Here is a 19,606-nt window from a genome sequence, read left to right on the forward strand (position 1 = left end):
TTATTTCATAATTCTTACCAAGATTATTATATATTATGTTAGCTTCATTAGTACCATTAGATGGTAGAATGTCCACTGGAATAATACCCATAAATTGAATGAACGATGAATAAACAACTTTGGGAAGGCCCCATTTGTGATTTATTATCTTTTTCTTTATATTTTGATTAAGTATTTCTATACCTTCATCACTAAGAAATGCAGTTTCAGAAGGAACAGCAGCACCTTGCTTGGAATACAGCTGTGATAAATTCGGATCTGGAACAAGTGGAAAGAATGCATCTAATGAGATCCAAATATGCATTGGTAAGCCCCAACTGTACTGAAGGTTTTTCTGTGTTATCTTCCATTCTAACCTCTCTCTTGTTTTACGTTGGACTACAGCAAGACCAAACCAGGGTTTTAGCTGGAATGCAATTAATTTTGGCATTACTGGAATAAATGCTTCTTGTGAAATTTGAATATGAACAGGATAGCCCCAGTTGTGCTGAACTTTCTTCCTCACAATGTGCCATTCTAGTTTCTCTTTAATTTCACTGTCAATGAAAATCATTTCTGTAGCCACATGTTCTGTTTGAGCTCCACTTATCTTGATTGCTGGAGGGTCAGGTGGTGGCTTAGGAATCATCAACGTGACAGATTTTTCAAAAGGTGTTTTAATTCCCCCTAAATAAATAATAGTTTTGTGCTTTAAGTTCAGCTCCAAGCAATCAACACCATTTTGTTCAATAAAAGCTATGTACAATGATCTTGACTTTCTAGCTCCTTTGCCAGATTGAATTGGCTTTGGCAATAGCTTTTTGGAAACAGTTGCTTCATACAGCTTACACACCATATCTGGCAAAAAACACATTTTGATGTCAAGACATTGTTTTATTAAACATGATTCCAATGTTTCTTTCCATTCTAGCTGGAGTTTAGTAAAAACAAACCTCTCTACCATGACTCCACTACATCTTTGATTTTGTTTTGATGATAGCTTTGCATTTTTTGTCTGTAAACATATACTCATAGGGAGACCCATGATTCCACTTTCTGCTTGAGTACTACAGAAAGATGGTGCATTTCTTTCTGTTATTTCTGAGCGCACAGAAATCAAACCTATAAAACTATTCATGGAATGTTGGACAGCTTTGGGCAACCCCCATTTGTAACATATAATTCTCTTCCTTGTAATCATTTCAAGACATTTCCTATCTTTGGAGCTTAAGAAGAACAGTTCAGCTGAATGAAAAAACAAAATTAAAACAGGCCGCTCTTTTACCCATGGTGGAATTAGCTTTGGGGCAGATTGAATGAATTCTTCTTGTGATTTCTGAATATGTAATGATAATCCAAAATTAAGTTGAAGTTTTTTCTGTGTAATATGCCATTGTAGCTTGGCTTTAACTTCATCTTCAATGAAAATTGTTTCCAAATTCACTGGGTATTTTGGAGCTCTACTTCCTTTGGCTGTTGGCATCACAGGTGGTCGTTCAGAAATCATTATTTCTTTTGATTCATCATATAGGTTTTTAACTTTCCAGAGATGGATAATGTGTTTGTGCTTTAAATTCAACTCTAAGTTATCAACAGCACCTTGCTCAACAAAAGATAAATAACATTGTCTTTTTTTAAATCCTCCACCAGGCACAATAAGCTTTGGCAAAGGCTTATTTAGCTGTGGAGGATAGGTGCTTGGGTAGAACTTAGTTACTATTTCAGGACAGTAGCCAATCTTTATTTCCAATGACATCTTGATCATACAGGCTTCCAGAATGTGTTTCCACTCTGGATTTTGATTAACATAAAAGAGATCATTACCTACTTTTTCAATTTCCTTGTTATCCTTACTATATTGTAAAGGTATTCCAAATTTGTTTGGTAAGATAATATTATTGACTTCAGTATTTCTGGCTACCATAAACATTACCTGATTGCTCAAACCATTTGGAACCATGAAGTTTTTTAACGAAGACTGAATAAGTGTTGGGAGGCCACATTTGTGATTTATTATCTTTTTCTTTGTATTGAGTTCTAATAATTTCTCATGTTCTTTACACAAAAATGTCAGTTCATTTGGAACTACTATCACCTCAAAGCAGGGCTTTGGATTTAGTTGGGATGGAATCAGTTTTGGAGCAGGCTGAATAAAGAATTCTGTTGATATTTGAATATGCAGTGGGAAGTCATGATTTTGTTGTAGTTTTTTCTGTGTGATGTGCCCGTTCAATCTATCTCGAATATCATATTTAACAGCTTTCTCCATGCACACGTGCACTATTTTAGCTCCACTTGCTTTGATTGTCGGATGCACTGGTGGTCCTTTAGGAATCATGATTTCCATAGATTTCTCATATAGAGTTTCAAATTTCCAAAGATGGACCATCTGTTTCTGTTTTAAATTCAGCTCCAAATCACCAATGGCACCTTGCTCAACAAATGGCAAATACCATGGTCTTTGCTTTATAAATCCTTCACTGACAAACAATGTACATAATAATTTCTTTTTTGATAGAGAAGGTTTAAATTTGTTATATGATTCTTTGGCAAAGTATGGTAAGAAATGCATTTTGGCATTGAGAATTTGCTTTAACAAGCAGACATTTAGTTTATATCTACATTCTTTCTCCAGTAAGGCAAATTCTGGAAATTGATTTATCTTCCTAATGTCTACTCCCTTAGAAACATTCACATCAATTAGAGAAAGTAACATTCCTTCCTTTTGTCTCATAACCATCTTGGAATTAAATTCGACATCAGCATTAGAAAATGTCAGACCCAAAAATTCTTTCAGGGATAACAGAATAAGAGTTGGCAGCCCACATTTCTGATTTATGATCTTTTTCTTTATGTTCAGTTCCAATCTTTTTCTGCCTTCGAAAAAAGGTACCATGAAAAGAAGCTCAGCTGATATAATATCTGCAGCATAAAAACAATGCTGTTTTAACTGACAAGGAACCAGTTTTGGAGCAGAGGGAATGTGCATATCAATCGATGTCTGAACGTGTAATGGTAAATGCCAGTTACTCTCAAGATTTTTCTGTGTGATATGCCACTCTAATATGTTTTGTGTGCCTACTTCAATAAAAGCTGTTTCTGTACCGATAGGTTCTATTTGAATTCCTTCTGATCCAACCACTGGGTATACATTAGGTCCTTTGGGGATTAGAATTTTGACTGATATTTCATGTTGCGTTTCAGATGCCCAGAGATAGAGAATTTGTTTGTGCTTTAAGTTCAATTCTAAATGATCCACAACTTCTTGTTCAATGAAAAGTATAGACCTTGGCTTCTTTAATTCTTCTCTCGATGCAATTAGTGATGGAAGAGAAGTTTTTGATGGTGTTGTGTAGGTATTTTGATAGGATAGTATTACCAGCTTGGACAAAAAGTGCATTTTAATTTCCAGGCTTTGCTTTGTTACACATATATTTAGCTTATCCTGATGTTCTACTTTGAGACCAGAAAAGGGCACAATTTTGTTTGATGCTTTTTTGTTGCTACTAGCTCTTTCATTCTGGAGTAACAAGTGGTTTCCATGTACTTGCAGTGGGAATGTATCATTCATGCATTTTTTCTTAATAGAAGTGTCAGCCATGATTCTTTTGTTTTTAGTTATTTCACATTGCAGAATGAGATCCTTCATTGATGGAGCTCCTGCCATAAAATTATGCAAAGATGATACAACAACCTTAGGATATCCCCATTTACGATTTACAATCCTTTTCCTTACATTAAATTCCAGTCTTCTCTTACATTCTTTATGAAGGAATGTCAGTTCAGATTGGGAAAATATAATCAGAAAGTCAGGCTGGGGATTTTTGTTCGACAACACTAGTTTTGGAGCTGATGGAATAAATGCATTTACAGATTTTTGAACATGTAATGGCATGCTCCAGTTTTGCTGAAGTTTCTTCAATGTAACATGCACGTTAAAATCTTTTTGAACTTCAACTGTAAAATAAATTTCCCTACTTACAGGCTCTACTTGGGTTTCACTTGCTATGACAGTCAGAGGTACAGGTGGTCCTGAACAAATCATCAATCCTAAAGATTCATCAAAGAGAGTTGCAACTCTCCAGAAATTATTGATCTGTTTGTGTTTTAAATTAAGCTCCAATTGATTAACAACATATTGTTCAATAAAGGATAGAAATAATGCTCTTGTTTTTTTTACTCCATTTCTAGGTGCAATAAGCCGTGAAAATGATTTCCTTGATTTTGGAAGATAGTTCATTTTATAGAACTTCATCACCATTTCTGGCAAACTGTGCATGTGAATTTCTAGAAGTTGTTTCATCAAGCAACAATCTAGTTTGTCTTTATCTTTTTCTTTGAGGCAAGCAAAAATAAACTCACTACCTGATTTTAGCTTTGATTCTCTTTTCTCTTTTTCAGATGGTGCTGACAGCACAAACATTTTCTGTAGATATTTAATTTGCCTGATTTTATCATTTTTGTTACTCACCATAGATTTTGAGGACTTTACAATATTCACAGATGGTGCAGGACCTATAAATTTTTTTAAAGATAATTTAATAATATTTGGAACTCCCCAAATTCGATTGATGACTTTTTTCTTAATATTAAACTCTATTTTTTTACCTATTTCAACATGTGCAGACGATAGCTCACATGGCATAATCAGCACAGAGAAATCAACTTGTGGGTTTAACTGTGATGGAGCCAGGTTTGGAGAAGGTGGAATGAATGCTTCCATTGAGTTCTGGTAATAAAATGGTAATCCCGTATTCTGGAGTTTTGTTTTAATTATATGCCATTCTAATTCACCTCTTATGTCTCTGCTAAGAAAAAGAGTTTCCATTGGTACAGCCTCTATTTCAGCTCGATTTGCTTTAATTACTGGAAGAACATATGGAGCTTTGGGAATCATGATTTCCACTGATTCCTCAAGCATAGTCTGAAATCCCAAAATGTGAGCACTTAGTTTCTTCCTCAAGTTCTTTTCCAAGCGATCCATTGCATCATCTTCAAAAAATGGGATATACCTTGGCCTTGCTTTTTTACGACTTTTACCAGCTATGAGAAACATTGATAATCTTATTTTTGGTTCAGGGGCATACACATTTTCATAGAATTCTTGTACATCTGATGGTAAGTTGTTCAGTTTTATGTTCAGATGTTGCTTAATTAAACACATTTCTAATTTATCTTTATATTCAAATTTAAGGCAAGCAAACACAGGCAGAATCTTTTTTTCACTTGACTGCACCAATGTTATAGTTTGTTTACAACGGTGCACTGTTAGTTTCCCACCCTTGGGTTGCAGAATTCTGCTTGGCAAACAAATGGTTTTAAATTTACTGTTAACTTGTGACACATTTTCTTCTGTACCTAACTGTGATTTCACAAAGCATATCGATGGAGCACAAGAAATGAAGTTCTCCAACGATAAACGAACAAACTTAGGGAAACCAGAAGGGTAATTTATTACCTTTTTCTTTACATTCAGCTCTAATTTTTTCTTACTTTCAGCACATAAAAATGCAGGTTCAATTGGAATAATATTTAAATCAAAATCAGGCTGTGGCTTCAGCTGAGAAACAATCAGTTTTGGAGCATGTGGAATGAATTCTTGTTGAGATCCAAGAATATGCAATGGAACATTCCAGTTGTGTTCTAGTGTTTTTTGTTTAGTGTGCCACTCTAAAAGAAACCTGGGGTGATTTGAAACAAAATATGATTTTAGAGCTCTAGGTACTGCTATTTTAGTAATAATTATCTTGATGGATGGCAGAATGCATTGCTCCTGAGAAATCATCAATTTTAATGATTCTTCATGTAAGTTTTCAAGTCCCTGTAGTTGTAAAATCTGTTTATGCTTTAAGTTCAGTTCCAGTCGATCAACAGCATCCTGTTCAATAACAGGTATATACAATGATCTTGACTTTGTCAATTCTTTGCCAGGATCAATTAACTTTGGCAATGTGTTTGTGGAAATAGAAGAAAAAGCTGTTACACAGAATTTAGGCACTATATCTGGCAAACGATACAACATGTTGATATTATGACACTGCTTCTTTGAACATGATTTCATCTTATCCTTACATTTTGGAGAAACAGTGATAGCAGACATTGATTGCTTTTGTGGCTGTATTATAATACCTGTCCTTTGAAGGTCTGCTGGTATAAAATGGCTGACAGATAACTGAGTGGACTTGGGAAGACCCAGTTTGCAATTTTTATTGCTTTTCTTGATATGCAGTTCTTGTATTTCCAGGTGCCCATCAGGCAGAAAGACCGGCTCTGCTGGAACATGGACTATGGCAAGACCAAGCCGGATTTTCAGCTGAAATTCAATTAAGTTTGGTGCTGTTGGTATAAATGTTTCTTGTGATATTTGAATAGGAACTGGATAGTCCCAGTTGTGTTGAAGCTTCTTCCATATAATGTGCCATTCTAGTCTCTGTTTTATTTCACTGTCAATGAAAGTTATTTCTCTAACCACATGTTCTATTTGAGCTCCACTTGCTGGAGGGTCAGGTGGTGACTTAGGAATCATCAACATGATTGATTCTTCAAAGGGTGTTGTTATTCCCCAGAAATAGGTAATAACTTTGTGCTTTAAGTTCAGTTCTAATCGATCAATAGTATCCTCTTCAATCATCAATTGCTTCATATCCAGTTCTAGTACTTCCTGCTGTCTCTCTTTACCTTCTGGCTGAAGTTTAGCAGAAAGACCCTTCTCCACCATGTTGCCAGTTTTCAGGGCTCCACTACTTCCTTGATTTGGTTTTGATGACAGCTTTGCATTTTTTGGCTGTAAACATGTACTCATAGGGACATGAGCAGGACGGCAGAGAGATAGCTCATTTCTTTCCAACATTTCTGACTGCAGAGAAAATGAAGCCATAAAATTATTATTTGAATGCTGAACAGTTTTGAGCAACCATTTGTAATTTATATTTCTCTTTCTTGTATTCATTGTTTTTTTATATTAGAGCTAAGGAAACACAATACAGGTAAAACAAAAGCGGGCTGTACTTTCAACTACAATGGAATTAGCTTTGGAACAACTTTGCAACCGCAGTGCCCATAAAAAGTATTCGATCCCCACACCACCTTTGGAAGTTTTCATGTTTTATTGTTTTAACAGCATTGAATTGCAGTGGATTTAATTTGGCTTTTTTGACACTGATCAATAGAAAAAGACTCTTTCATGTCAAAGTGAAAACAGATCTCTACAAAGTGATCTAAATTAATTACAAATAAAAAATAATTGTTTGCATAAATATTTCCCCTGTAATATGACATGCCAAATTATCACTATTGCAGCCAATTGGTTTTAGAAGTTAGTTAAATGGAGATCAACTGTGTGCAGTCAAGATGTTTCAATAGATTGTAGTGAAAATACACTTGTATCTGGAAGGTCTAACTGCTGGTGAGTCAGTATCCTGGCAAAAACTACACCATGAGACAAAGAACACTCCAAGAAGCACTGCAAAGAGGTTATTGAAAAGTACAAATCAGGAGATGGGTACAAGAAAATTTCCAAATCACTGAATATCCCTTGGAGAACAGTTAAGTCAATCATCAAGAAATGGGAAGAATATGGCACAGCTGTAAATCTGCCTAGAGCAAGCCATCCTCATAAACTGAGTGACTGTGAAAGAAGGGACTAGTGAGGTGGGCCACCAAGAGACCCTTGGACAACTCTGGAGGAGCTACAAGCTTCAGTGGCTGAGATGGGAAAGACTGTGCAGATATCAACTGTTGTCCAGGTACTTCACCAATCACAACTTTATGGGAGAGTAGCAAAGAGAAAGCCACTGTTGAAAAAAAACTCACATGTAACCTTGGCTAGAGTTTGTCAGAAGGCATGTGGAAGACTCTGAAGTCAACTGGAAGAAGATTCTATGGTCTGATGAAATCAAAATTGAGCATTTTGGCCATGAGACTAAGCCAAACACTGCACATCATCAAAAATACACCACCCTACGGTGAAATATGGTGCTGGCTACACCATGCGGTGGGGATGCTTCACTGTAGCAGGCCCTGGAAGGCTTGTGAAGGTAGAGGGTAAAATGAATGTAGCAAAATACAGGGAAATCCTGGAAGAAAACCTGATGCAGTCTGCAAGAGAACTGGGACTTGGGAGAAGATTTGTTTTCCAGCAAGGCAATGACCCCAAGCATAAAGCCAAAGCTATAAGAGAAATGGCTTAAAAACAACAAAGTTAGTGTTGTGGAGTGGCCAAGTCAGAGTCCAGACCTCAATTCAATTGTGAATTTGTGGGTGGACTTGAAAACATGTAATCTGACAGATTTTAAGCAGTTTAGTAAAGAATGGGGAAAAAATGCAGTGTCCAGATATGCAAAGCTGATAGAGACCTATCCACACAGACTCAAGGTAGTAATTGCTGCCAAAGATGCATCTACTAAATGCTGACGTGAAGGGGTGAGTAATTATGTAATCAATTATTCTGTGTTTAAAAATTGTAATAACTTTAAACCAATTTTTAGAACAATTTGGAACAATTTGTAGAATTTTAACAAAGTCTTTTCTTTTGAACAGTGTCAAAAAAGCTAAATTAAATCCACTGTGATTCAACGTCGTAAAACAATAAAACATGAAATCTTCCAAGGAAGGTGAATATTTTTCATAAACACTCATTCTGGAATCTATGTCCTCCAGTGTTCTATAATTGTTTTTTTACAGTTATAGTTAGTAACATCTCAGAATGTTAAAACTGAGTTTTATATAACTACATCCAGGTGGTCTAGACTTTAACCTCCAGAAATCTGTATACTTTCTTCCAACCTACAAAAAAAATACCATTGTTACTATCTTCAGTTAGCATCACATCAATGTAGTCATTGCCCTTTTATTTCCTCAGGCTTCTGGTTTGCTCTTTGCTTTGGAGACTTGCATTACCCATAGAAGGCACCCAAAACACCACAGAGATAACACCACAGCATTCAAAGATCCAAAACACATTTATTATCAAATAATCTATAAATAGTACACAGTGAAATTTGTCTGTTTACTGGCAGCCACAAAGCAAGAAACCCAAACAATCCAATTAGAAATGACTAAAAGCCACTGCACAAAGAAAAAAAATACATCATGCAAACAATAAAAGCAAGCCAACAGCACTCATTTAAAGACTTCCAAATTCAGTGGAATGATAAGCAAACTTCAATGTCCTCTCTCACAACTTAAAAGAAGAAGAATAGTCCTTAACTCAGCAGTGGAGTTATTGGGGCACTGTCATGACAGTGTTTCCGCAGCAAGCTATTCTTGTTTTTACAAAGCCCAGTTGCTAGCTCGACGCTCAACCTGACTTGGATTCGAACTCAGGAACCTTCGCTTCAGGGTCTGGCACCAAGCGGGACTCTCACAAGTTAAAACCCTATCTTATCCAATCTGTCCTCATAGCTACAAGTTTCCAAGCAAAGACGGCCTAATTGTCCTCTTGTGACCATCAATTGTGCATTACCACCTTGGCAGTAGCAAGGTGACCAAAAGTGCACATGATCCTCAGCGATATGAAATATAGCTCCAGCATAACATCCCTGCTTAGTTCATCTTCTACCATGGTTAAAAGGCTCACAGTTACTTTGCTCACTATCCATAATTGTTGACAGAGCTCTCAAACATAGAAAATAACAAAATACTATAATGTTGAAAATCTGAAATGAAAACAAAATGCTGGAAATATTCAGCTGCATGGTAAGAGAAAGAGTTAATGATTCATGTCTGAGATCCTTCATCTCACAAAGGGTCTTGAAGCTGAAACATTGTCTATTTCTCATTTATGTATTCATAACTGACTACTCTCTCCACCAAACATTAAACTTCTCCTGCATTTCTCTGGACAATGGCAGGAGATGCCACATGTGCCTATTTTACTCTTCATTTTTCACCGAGCCAGTCCTCCATGGTGATGCAGTCATTCAGCTTCATTTAGAAACCAGAAGAGTACAATAAAAGGCAACAGAATTTAATGCGTACTTTAGATCTGTCTTCACCAGGGAGGACACAAGCAATCTCCCAGATGTATGGATGGGCCAGGGTCATAAGATATCAGAGGAATTGAGACAGATTGACATTAGGAAAGAAACTGTGATGAGTAGACTGGTGGGACTGAAGGCTAATAAATACCCGGGTCCAGATGGTCTGCATCCGAGGGTTCTAAAAGAGGTGGCTCGGGAAATTGCGGATGCATTGGTAATCATTTTCCAATGTTCCTTAGATTCAGGATCAGTTCCTGAAGATTGGAGAGTGGCTAATGTTATCCCACTTTTCAAGAAGGGAGGGAAGGAGAAAACGAAGAACTATCGTCAGTCGTGGGGAAGATGCTTGAGTCCATTATTAAGGATGAAATAGTGGCACATCTTGATGGCAGAAATAGGATTAGGCCGAGCCAGCATGGATTTACCAAGGGCAAATCATGCTTGACTGATCTGTTGGAGTTTTTTGAGGGTGTAACAAGGATGTTAGACGAGGGTAAGCCAGTGGATGTTGTGTACCTAAATTTTCAGAAGGCATTCAATAAGGTGCCACATAGGAGATTGGTGAGTAAAATCAGAGCTCATGGCATTGGGGGCAGGGTTTCAACATGGATAGAAAACTGGTTGGCAGATAGAAAGCAAAGGGTAGCAGTGAATGGGTGTTTCTCGGACTGGCTGGAGGTGACTAGTGGGGTACCACAGGGCTCTGTATTGGGACCACAGCTCTTTACGATTTATGTCAACGATTTAGATGAGGGCATTGAAAACTATATCAGCAAGTTTGCTGACGATACTAAACTGGGTGGCAGTGTGACATGCGAAGAGGACGTTAGGAAAATACAGGGAGACTTGGATAGGCTGGGTGAGTGGGCAGATACTTGGCAGATGTCATTCAATGTGAATAAATGTGAAGTTATCCACTTTGGAAGCAGGAACAAGAGGGCAGAGTATTGTCTGAACAGTGTAGAGTTAGGTAAGGGAGAAATGCAAAGAGACCTAGGAGTCCTAGTTCACCAGTCAATGAAGGTGAATGTGCAAGTGCAACAGGCAGTGAAGAGGGCAAATGGAATGTTGGCCTTTGTTACAAGGGGAATTGAGTACAAGAGCAAGGATGTCCTTTTGCATTTGTACAGGGCCCTGGTGAGACCACAGCTAGAATATTGTGTACAGTTTTGGTCTCCAGGTTTAAGGAAGGACATACTGGCAATTGAGGAAGTGCAGCGTAGATTCACTTGGTTGATTCCTGGGATGGCAGGGCTGTCTTACGCAGAGAGATTGGAGAGATTGGGCTTGTACACGCTGGAATTGAGGAGATTGAGAGGGGATCTGATTGAAACATTTAAGATAATTAAAGGATTTGATAGGATTGAGGCAGGAAATATGTTCCAGATGTTGGGAGAGTCCAGTACCAGAGGGCATGGATTGAGAATAAGAGGTCAGTTATTTAAAACAGAGTTGAGGAAGAGCTTCTTCTCCCAGAGAGTTGTGGAGGTGTGGAATGCACTGCCTCGGAAGACGATGGAGGCCAGTTCTCTGGATGCTTTCAAGAAGGAGCTAGATAGATATCTGATGGATAGGGGAATCAAGGGATATGGAGACAAGGCAGGGACTGGGTATTGATAGTGAATGATCACCCATGATCTAAGAATGGCGGTGCAGACTCGAGGGGCCGAATGGTCTACTTCTGCACCTATTGTCTATTGTCTATTGTCTAATACAGGCCCTTTGGCCCAAAATGCTGTGCCATGCACTTCTGCCAGTTTTCTATTTATTCAGTGCTCAGAATGTAGTTTCTTCTACATGAGAGAAACCTAACACCACACTCGATAGCAAAAGATAGCCTGTTATTTGAATTCACCATGCCACTCCTACTCTGACTACCAGTTTTTAGCTTACAATTCTGCTCCAACCCAAGTCTAACTTTCTGTCCCTTGGGAGTCAATACTAAATTCTGATATCAGACTATAAGACATTGAAACTGAATTAGGCCATTCAGCCCATCGTCTGCTCCATCATGGCTGATTTATTATCCCTCTCAACTCGATTCTCCTGCCTTCTCACCATAACATTTGATGGCCTGACTCATCAAGAACCTTATAGGTACACAATGACTGCCTCCAGAGGCTTCTGTGGCAACGTATTCCACAGGTTCAATAGAAACAGAATCAGGTTAAATATCACCGGCATATGTTGTGAAGTTTATTGTTTTGCAGCTGCACTACATAATAATAAAGAGAACTATAAAGCACACTGATTATAAATAAAAAATAGTACAAAGAGCAGGGAAAAGTACTGAGCTTCATTCTCCATTCATATATCTGGTTTTACCATCTGGCTAAAGAAATTCCTCCTTATCTCTGATCTAAGTAGACATCCCTCTATTGTAATGTTGTGCCTTTTGGTGCTAGAATCCACCACTATAAGAAACATCCTCTAGGACTTTCAGTATTTGTTAGGTTTCAATGAGACACACCCACCACCCAAATTCTTCAAAACTCCAATCCCAAAGCCATCAACATTAACCCTTTCATTCCTGGAATTGTTCTCATCAGCCTCCTCTGGACCCTCTCTGATGGCAGCACATCTTTTCTTAGATGAGGGGCTCAGAACTGCTCACAATACTGTAAGTTCTGTATGACCAATGCTTGATATCCTTGCTTTTATATTCTAGTCATCTCAAAATGAAAGCCAACATTAAACTTGCCTTCCCTGCCACAAGTTAGTCTTTAATGAATCTTACATGACAACTCCCAAGTCCCTTTGCACCTCTGATTTTGCTCCATTTAAAGAATAGTCTTCACCTTTATTTCTTCTACCAAAGAGAATGACCATACACTTCCATACATTATATTCCATCTGCCACTTCTTTACCCATTCTCCCAACCTGTCCCAAGTCCTTCTACAGATTCCCTGCTTCCCCAACACTACATGTCCCTCCTATCTTCATATCATCCGCAAACATGGCCACAAAGCTATCAATTCCATCATCTAAATCATCCTAATCCTAGCACTAATATGAAAAGAAGTGGCCCAACACCAATCCCTCTGGAACATCACTAGTCACAGACATCCAGCCAGTAAAGGTACCCTTATTCCCACCAATCGGCCAATCTTCTATCCATGCTAGTATCTTTCCTCTGAAGCACATGAGAAATTGTGACAGATTATCAAAAGCTTTCTGAAAATCCAATTAAATAACATCCACTGATTTTACTTTATCTATCCTGTTGTTATTTACTAAATAATTCCAACAGATTTGTTTCCCTTAGGAAATCATCATGACTTCAGCGTATTTAATCAAGTACCCTGACACCTCATCCTTAATAATTGACTCCCACATCTTCCCATTCACTGAGGTCAGACTAAGTGGCCGATAATTTCCTGATTTTTGCCTCCCTCCCTTCTTAAAGAGTGGAGTGACTTTAGAGATTTTCCAGTCCTCCAGAACCATTCCCAATTTAGTGATCTTGAAAGATCATTACCAATGGCTCCACTTTCTTTTCAACTACCTCTTTCAGAACACTAGTCCATCTGCTTTTGCTGATTCAGACCTTAAACCTTTCAAAGCACCTTCTCCTTAGTAATAGCAACTACATTCACTTCCACCTCTGACACTCAGATTCCTGGCATACTTTTAGTGTCTTCCACAATGAAGACTGACACTAAGTACGCAAGTTCATCTGCCATTTATTTAGTGTCAATTTCAAGTGGTCTGATTTGCACTGTCATTTCCCTTTCACTCTTTACACATTTTGGTATCCCCTTTCATATTATTGGTTAGCATAAAACTTTTCTCTCCTTATGACTTTTTAGTAGCTGTTAGTTTTTAAAAGCTTCCCAATTCTCTAACTACCCACTAACTTTTCCTACACAAGTTGAGTCACCCCATTCCAAAAATGTAAAATTCCAAAACCTCGGACATCCGAAAATTTTTGAGCACTAACATGGCACCACAAATGGAAATTCTACAAGGTGTTGGGAATTCCCAGGTGATATGCAATCTGAGAAGTGACCTCACAACAGAATGAACAGAAGGCAATGAAAAATAAAAATAATTGCATAAAGCGGAAAATAAAGATCTCGAACATGTATTGAAATAGGGGAGTGAACATATGCCACTAAACGGTATGCTGATCATGAAACAAGTGAAGATCTATCACAACAAAATGAACGTTGAAGGTAATTTTGAATACACAGCAGGCTGCAAAAATTTAAGAAATTTCTTTAATTTAATTTAAGAAAAGGCACAGCATTAAAATTTTAAAGCGTCTGCTAATTACGAAGCAACAGAGGAATTCATTGATTAATTTGCAAGCTCGTCGTTGATGAAAATCTAACACCAGAACACGTCTACAAGGCTGGTTGTTTTTATACCTTACATTAAAAAACATAGAAACATAGAAAACTACAGCACAATAGAGGCCCTTAAGCCCACAAAGTTCTACTGAACATGCCCCTACCTTAGAACTACCTAAGCTTACTCATAACCATCTATTTCTCTAAGTTCCATGCAACCATCCAGGAGTCTCTTAAAAGACCCTATTGTTTCCGCTTCCACCACCACCACTGGCAGTTCATTCCGTGCACTCACCACTCTCTGCATATAAAACTTACCCCTGACATCCCCTCTGTACCTACTTCCAAGCGCCTTAAAACTATGCCCTCTTGTGCTAGCCGTTTCAGCCCCGAGGTAAAGCCTCTGACTATCCACACGATCAATGCCTCTCATTATCTTGTACACCTCTATCAGGTCACCTCTCATCCTCCATTGCTCCAGGGAGAAAAGGCCAAGTTCACAAACTAGTCTCATAAGGCATACTCCTCAATCCAGGCAACATCTCTGTAAATCTCCTCTGCACTCTTCCTATGGTTTCCACATCCTTCCTGTAGTGAGGCGACCAGAACTGTACTCCAAATGGGGTCTGACCAGGGTCCTAGATATCTGTAACATCACCTCTCGGTTCCTAAACTCAATCCCACAATTGATGATACACCTTCTTAACCACAGTCAACCTGCACAGCAGTTTTGAGTGTCATATGGACTCAGACCCCAAGATCCCTCTGATCCTCCACACAGCCAAGAGTCTTACCATGAATACTAAATTCTGCCATCAAATTTGACCTATCAAAATGAATCACCTCATACTTATCTGGGTTGAACTCAATCTGCCACTTCTCAGCCCAGTTTTGCATCCTATCAGTGTCCCGCTGTAACCTCTGACAGCCCTCCACACAATCCACAACACCCCTAATCTTTGTGTCATCAGCAAATTTACTAATTCATTCCTCCACTTGCTCTTCAAAGTCATTTATAAAAATCACAAAGAGTAGGGGTCCCAGAACAGATCCCTGAGGTACTCCACTGATCACCAGCCTCCATCTACAACCCTCTATGATCCCTCTACAACCACTCTTTGTCTTCTGTGGGCAAGCCAGTTCTGGATCCACAAGGCAATGCCCCCTTGGATCCCATGCCTCCTTACATGGATCCCATCCTCAATAAGCCTTACATGGGGTACCTTATTAAAACATAAAAATATGTACAATACAAATAGTGTAAAGTAACCTTTTAATCAAACCTGAAAGCCTGCCATTGTTTGTTGTTGATGTTCAACAGCTGATTCAGGTATTCCCCCAATGCTGCTGGGTTACCCTGCACACATTATATTGTCATAATATTAATGGTATGTAATAATTTTTACTGTTAATGTGAGATGAAAAAGTTTAGGACAAAGACTACTTACTGGAGTACATAAATGATGGTGATCCCAAGCTATCTCATTATATATTCCAAAGTACAAAAAATTCTGAAATACGAAACACGTCCAACCACTAGCATGTCAGATAAGAGGTACTCAGCCTGTATTATATGACCTCCCTATTGCTTTTATGCCATCTTTGACTTCCCTTGTTGTGTCAACTTCCCTTTAGAATATATCTTCAACTTTGGGATGTACCTATCCTGCACTTTCCAAATTGCTCCCAGAAACTCTAGCCATGGCTGTTTTGCCATGATCCCTGTCAGTAGCCACTGCACAAGTCCCTGCATACACTACACACTGAATCTACTTGTACACCAACAGCCTTATCTTCAATCCTGTATCATCCCAGTCCCTATCCTATTGCCAAATTAGTTTAAATACTCCTAGCAGCTCTAGAAAAAATGCTGCAACAATATTCGTCCCACTCTGGTTCAGCTGTAACCTGACCTTTTTGTACAGGTCCTACCTTTGCTAAAGATCAAAAAGTCTGAAACCCTGCCCCTACACCAATTCCTCAGCCACACATTCACCTGCCAAATCATCCCATGCCTACCCTCACTGGAGCATGGCACAGGCAGCAATCCAGCTACTACAACCCTCGAGGTCATGCTTTTCAAATTTCTACCTAACTCCCTGATGCACCATCAATAACTCTGGGAGACTGGAAGTGAACGATAGGCTTTTATTAGCAGCAAAAAGGGAGAACGACATCTCGGAGACTGAGGGAGGAGCAGTGCCCCAATCACCTTTATACAGGGGTCTGTGGGAGGAGCCACAGGAGCAGTCAGCAGAGGGGCGTGGCCAGACAGGTATACATCATTTACCACACTCCCCATATTCTTTCTCCAGGACCTCCTACCTATGCCATTGGTACCAATATGTACCATGATCTCTGTGTTCCCTTAAGAGTGCTGTGGACCCAATCTGAGACATCCCTGATCTTGGAACCTGGAACGCAGCATATCATTTACGTTTCACTTTCCCGTCCAAAGAATCTCCTGTCTGCTCCCCAAACTATGGAATCTCGTCACTACTGCACTACTCTTCTGAGCCAGACGACCCTGTTGCTGTGGCTTCCCCCACCAGGTCATCCATGCCCCAAGCATCTAATTATTGAGAAGAAGGACCACATGGGTACTCTGTACTGACTGCCTGTACATTTTCCCTTTCCTGACACTCTCCTGCAAATTCGTGCTAAATATTGCCCTTATTTCAGATTTCGAGAAACTATAGAGCTGCAGCTTTGTTTATTTGCTACTGTTTTGTTAATCTCCCTTTATTGGCTCCCCTCCTAACAGAATAGCTACCACTATCACTCATTCATAACTATAGAAGAGGATCAAAACTTCCTAATTTTAACATCTGCAGAATATTGTGCTTAGAACTGCCGTGCTTTTTTCAGTTTTCCAGTTCTGATTGAAGTTTATCGACCTGCTTTTCCTTGGCAAGTACCTCCAGAACCCAATGTGATTCTCTGACTAACACACAAAAGTGGTCAGCACAACGGGGACCAGGTTTCAATTCCCACTGCCTGTAAGAAGTTGGTTCGTGCTCCCCAGGATTTCCTTCGGGTACACCGGTTTACTCCCACTCCCAAAGACGTACCGGTTGGTAGGTTAATTGGTCATTGTAAATTGTCCCGTGATGAGGCTAGGGTTAAACTGGGGAAATTGCTGGGCAGTGTGGCTCGAGGGCCCATTCCACACTTTATTTCAACAAATAAACAAAATGCCAGAGAAACTTTACAGGTGAGTCATCATCACTGAAGAGGAATAAAGCGTCAAATTTTCGAATCGCGATCTCGGCCCGAGGATGCTACCTCACCAGCTAAATTCCTCCAACATTTCGTGTGTGTGATTCTAGATTTCCAGAATCTCTTGATTGTAAATACACACACACACACACAAACCGGAGATATATATATATATATATATATAAACTCAAGTTCTGCACACCAAGGAGAAGACGCGATCCATCCGCCGGCACTTACCTCACCGCACAGCGCCTTCAGTTTCCTCGGTATGACTACCATCAACCGCTTCCTCCTCTGACGAAGGTAGTGAACCAGACATACGAGCGAGGTGAGGCTTACCAAGATCGCAATGCCCAGCTGGGTGCTGCAGAGCGACAGCATTAAAGTGTATTTTCTATCGCCGAAGCTGGGTTTGGCCGGCAGGCAAGCGGATGCCCCACAACGTGTCAGGACGTGGCTTCTGCTGCACCTCACACCTCGCAAAGAGGCTCATGAGCTTGGGGCGACACACAGACAAGAACTTTCCACAGGCAGAATCCAGCCAAGCTTATCGAAAACAAATTTAACAAGTATATTAAAGCAAGCGGCCTTACCGCAAAAACTGAGTAGACATGGATAGGCGTCTCGCTATAATCACAGGTATTGTGGCGTCACGCCACAGCTGCTCATCGTGGCGTCATGGCACGACGGAGGGCAGGCACAGGCTATCGTGTTATCCTGATTGTAACAATTATGGGGAAAACAAGTGAGGGGTCCGATCTTAATAAATTCCTTTTCCATGTTTTCCATGAGAGTGTGGGGTTAATTCAGTATTTGAGAGAACTTGGCACAGTGTGAGAGTCTGGGATAATTGTCTTTGAAAGTTTCTGCAGAGTGTGAGAGTATGGGATTAATTCTGTACTTGAGAGTCTCTGAAACATTGTGAGAGTGTGACGTTATTTCTGAATAAGAGAGTCCCTGGCAGAGTGTTGGAGTGTAGTGCTAACTACACTTGAGAGTCTCTGGTACAGTGTGAAGAGTGTGGGGTTAATTCTCTGTTTGAGAGTGTGTAGCACAATGAGAATGTTTGGTTAATTCTGTATTTGAGAGTTTCTGGTACAGTGTGAGATTATGGGAATAAATCTGATTTTGAGAATCTCTGGCACAATGTGAGAGTGTTGTGTTAATTCTATGTTTTAGAGTCTTTGCTACAGTGTGAGAGTGTAGGGTTAATTCCGTATTTGAGAGTTTCTGGTACAGTGTGAGATTGTGGGGCTAATTCTGTATTCTAGTGTCTCTGTTACAATATGACAACGTGGGGTTAATTCTGTATTAGAGTGTCCCTGGCACAGTTTGGGATTGTTGGGTTAATTCTGTGATTTAGAGTCTTTGGTACAATGTGAGAGTTCGCGGTCAATTCTGTATTTGAGTGTCTCTGGTAGAGTATAAAGTGTGTGATTCATGTTGTATTTGAGAGAGTCATACAGTGTGATAGTGTGAGGTTAATTCTGTGAGAGTGTCTGGCACAGAGTGAGAATATTGGGTTAATTCTGTATTTGAGAGTTTCTGATACAGTCCGAGAGTGTGGGATTAATTCTGTATTTGGGAGCTTTTTGCACAGTCGTGTGGGGTTAATTCTATCTTTGAGACTGTGGCGTACTGTGAGATTGTTTGAGACTGTCTGGCACAGTGTGAGAGTGTGGGGATAATTCTGTATTTGAGAGTCTTTGGTACAGTGTGAGAGTGAGACACACTGGCTCACAGTGTGAGATAGAATTAACCCTCCACTCTCACAGTCTATCAGAGACTCTCAAATACAGAACTGACCCCACACTCACACTGTACCAGAAACTCTCAAATTACTGTTTGCACAGTAATTTACGAGGAAGCGTGGCCTGGGTGAGCAATAACTGCAAACGATGAAGCATGCAGAAGCTAATCTTCTGTTTAGATCTGACAGCAGATGTGCCTGTGACCTGACCATTCCCAAATGCAGGCCATAATGCAGACTTCCATGACACTCCAGTCAAGTTATCCTAGCTACCTAATACTAATCCACTCAAACCATTCAAAAGCAGGAACTAATGCTGAAAGAAATGTAAGTGGTTTCTCTGGTTTCCTCGGCGACATAGGTCTAGGGAAAACAATCTTCAACC

At 39.4% G+C, this 19,606-nt stretch overlaps 1 protein-coding gene across 1 annotated transcript; it reads right to left on the minus strand.

Moving 5' to 3' along the window:
* Window positions 1–177: 177 nt before the first annotated feature.
* LOC132390918 (uncharacterized) lies at window positions 178–18,217 on the minus strand. The gene is made up of 3 exons (XM_059963454.1): window positions 17,709–18,217; window positions 5,963–6,835; window positions 178–258 (listed from the first exon to the last, which is right to left on the minus strand). The coding sequence occupies exons 1-3, from the start codon at window positions 17,850–17,852 to the stop codon at window positions 178–180; spliced, it is 1,098 nt and encodes a 365-aa protein (XP_059819437.1). The 5' UTR covers window positions 17,853–18,217.
* Between the last annotated feature and the right edge of the window lie 1,389 nt (window positions 18,218–19,606).

Source organism: Hypanus sabinus, chromosome 3, assembly GCF_030144855.1.
Source record: "Hypanus sabinus isolate sHypSab1 chromosome 3, sHypSab1.hap1, whole genome shotgun sequence".
NCBI lineage: Eukaryota > Metazoa > Chordata > Chondrichthyes > Myliobatiformes > Dasyatidae > Hypanus > Hypanus sabinus.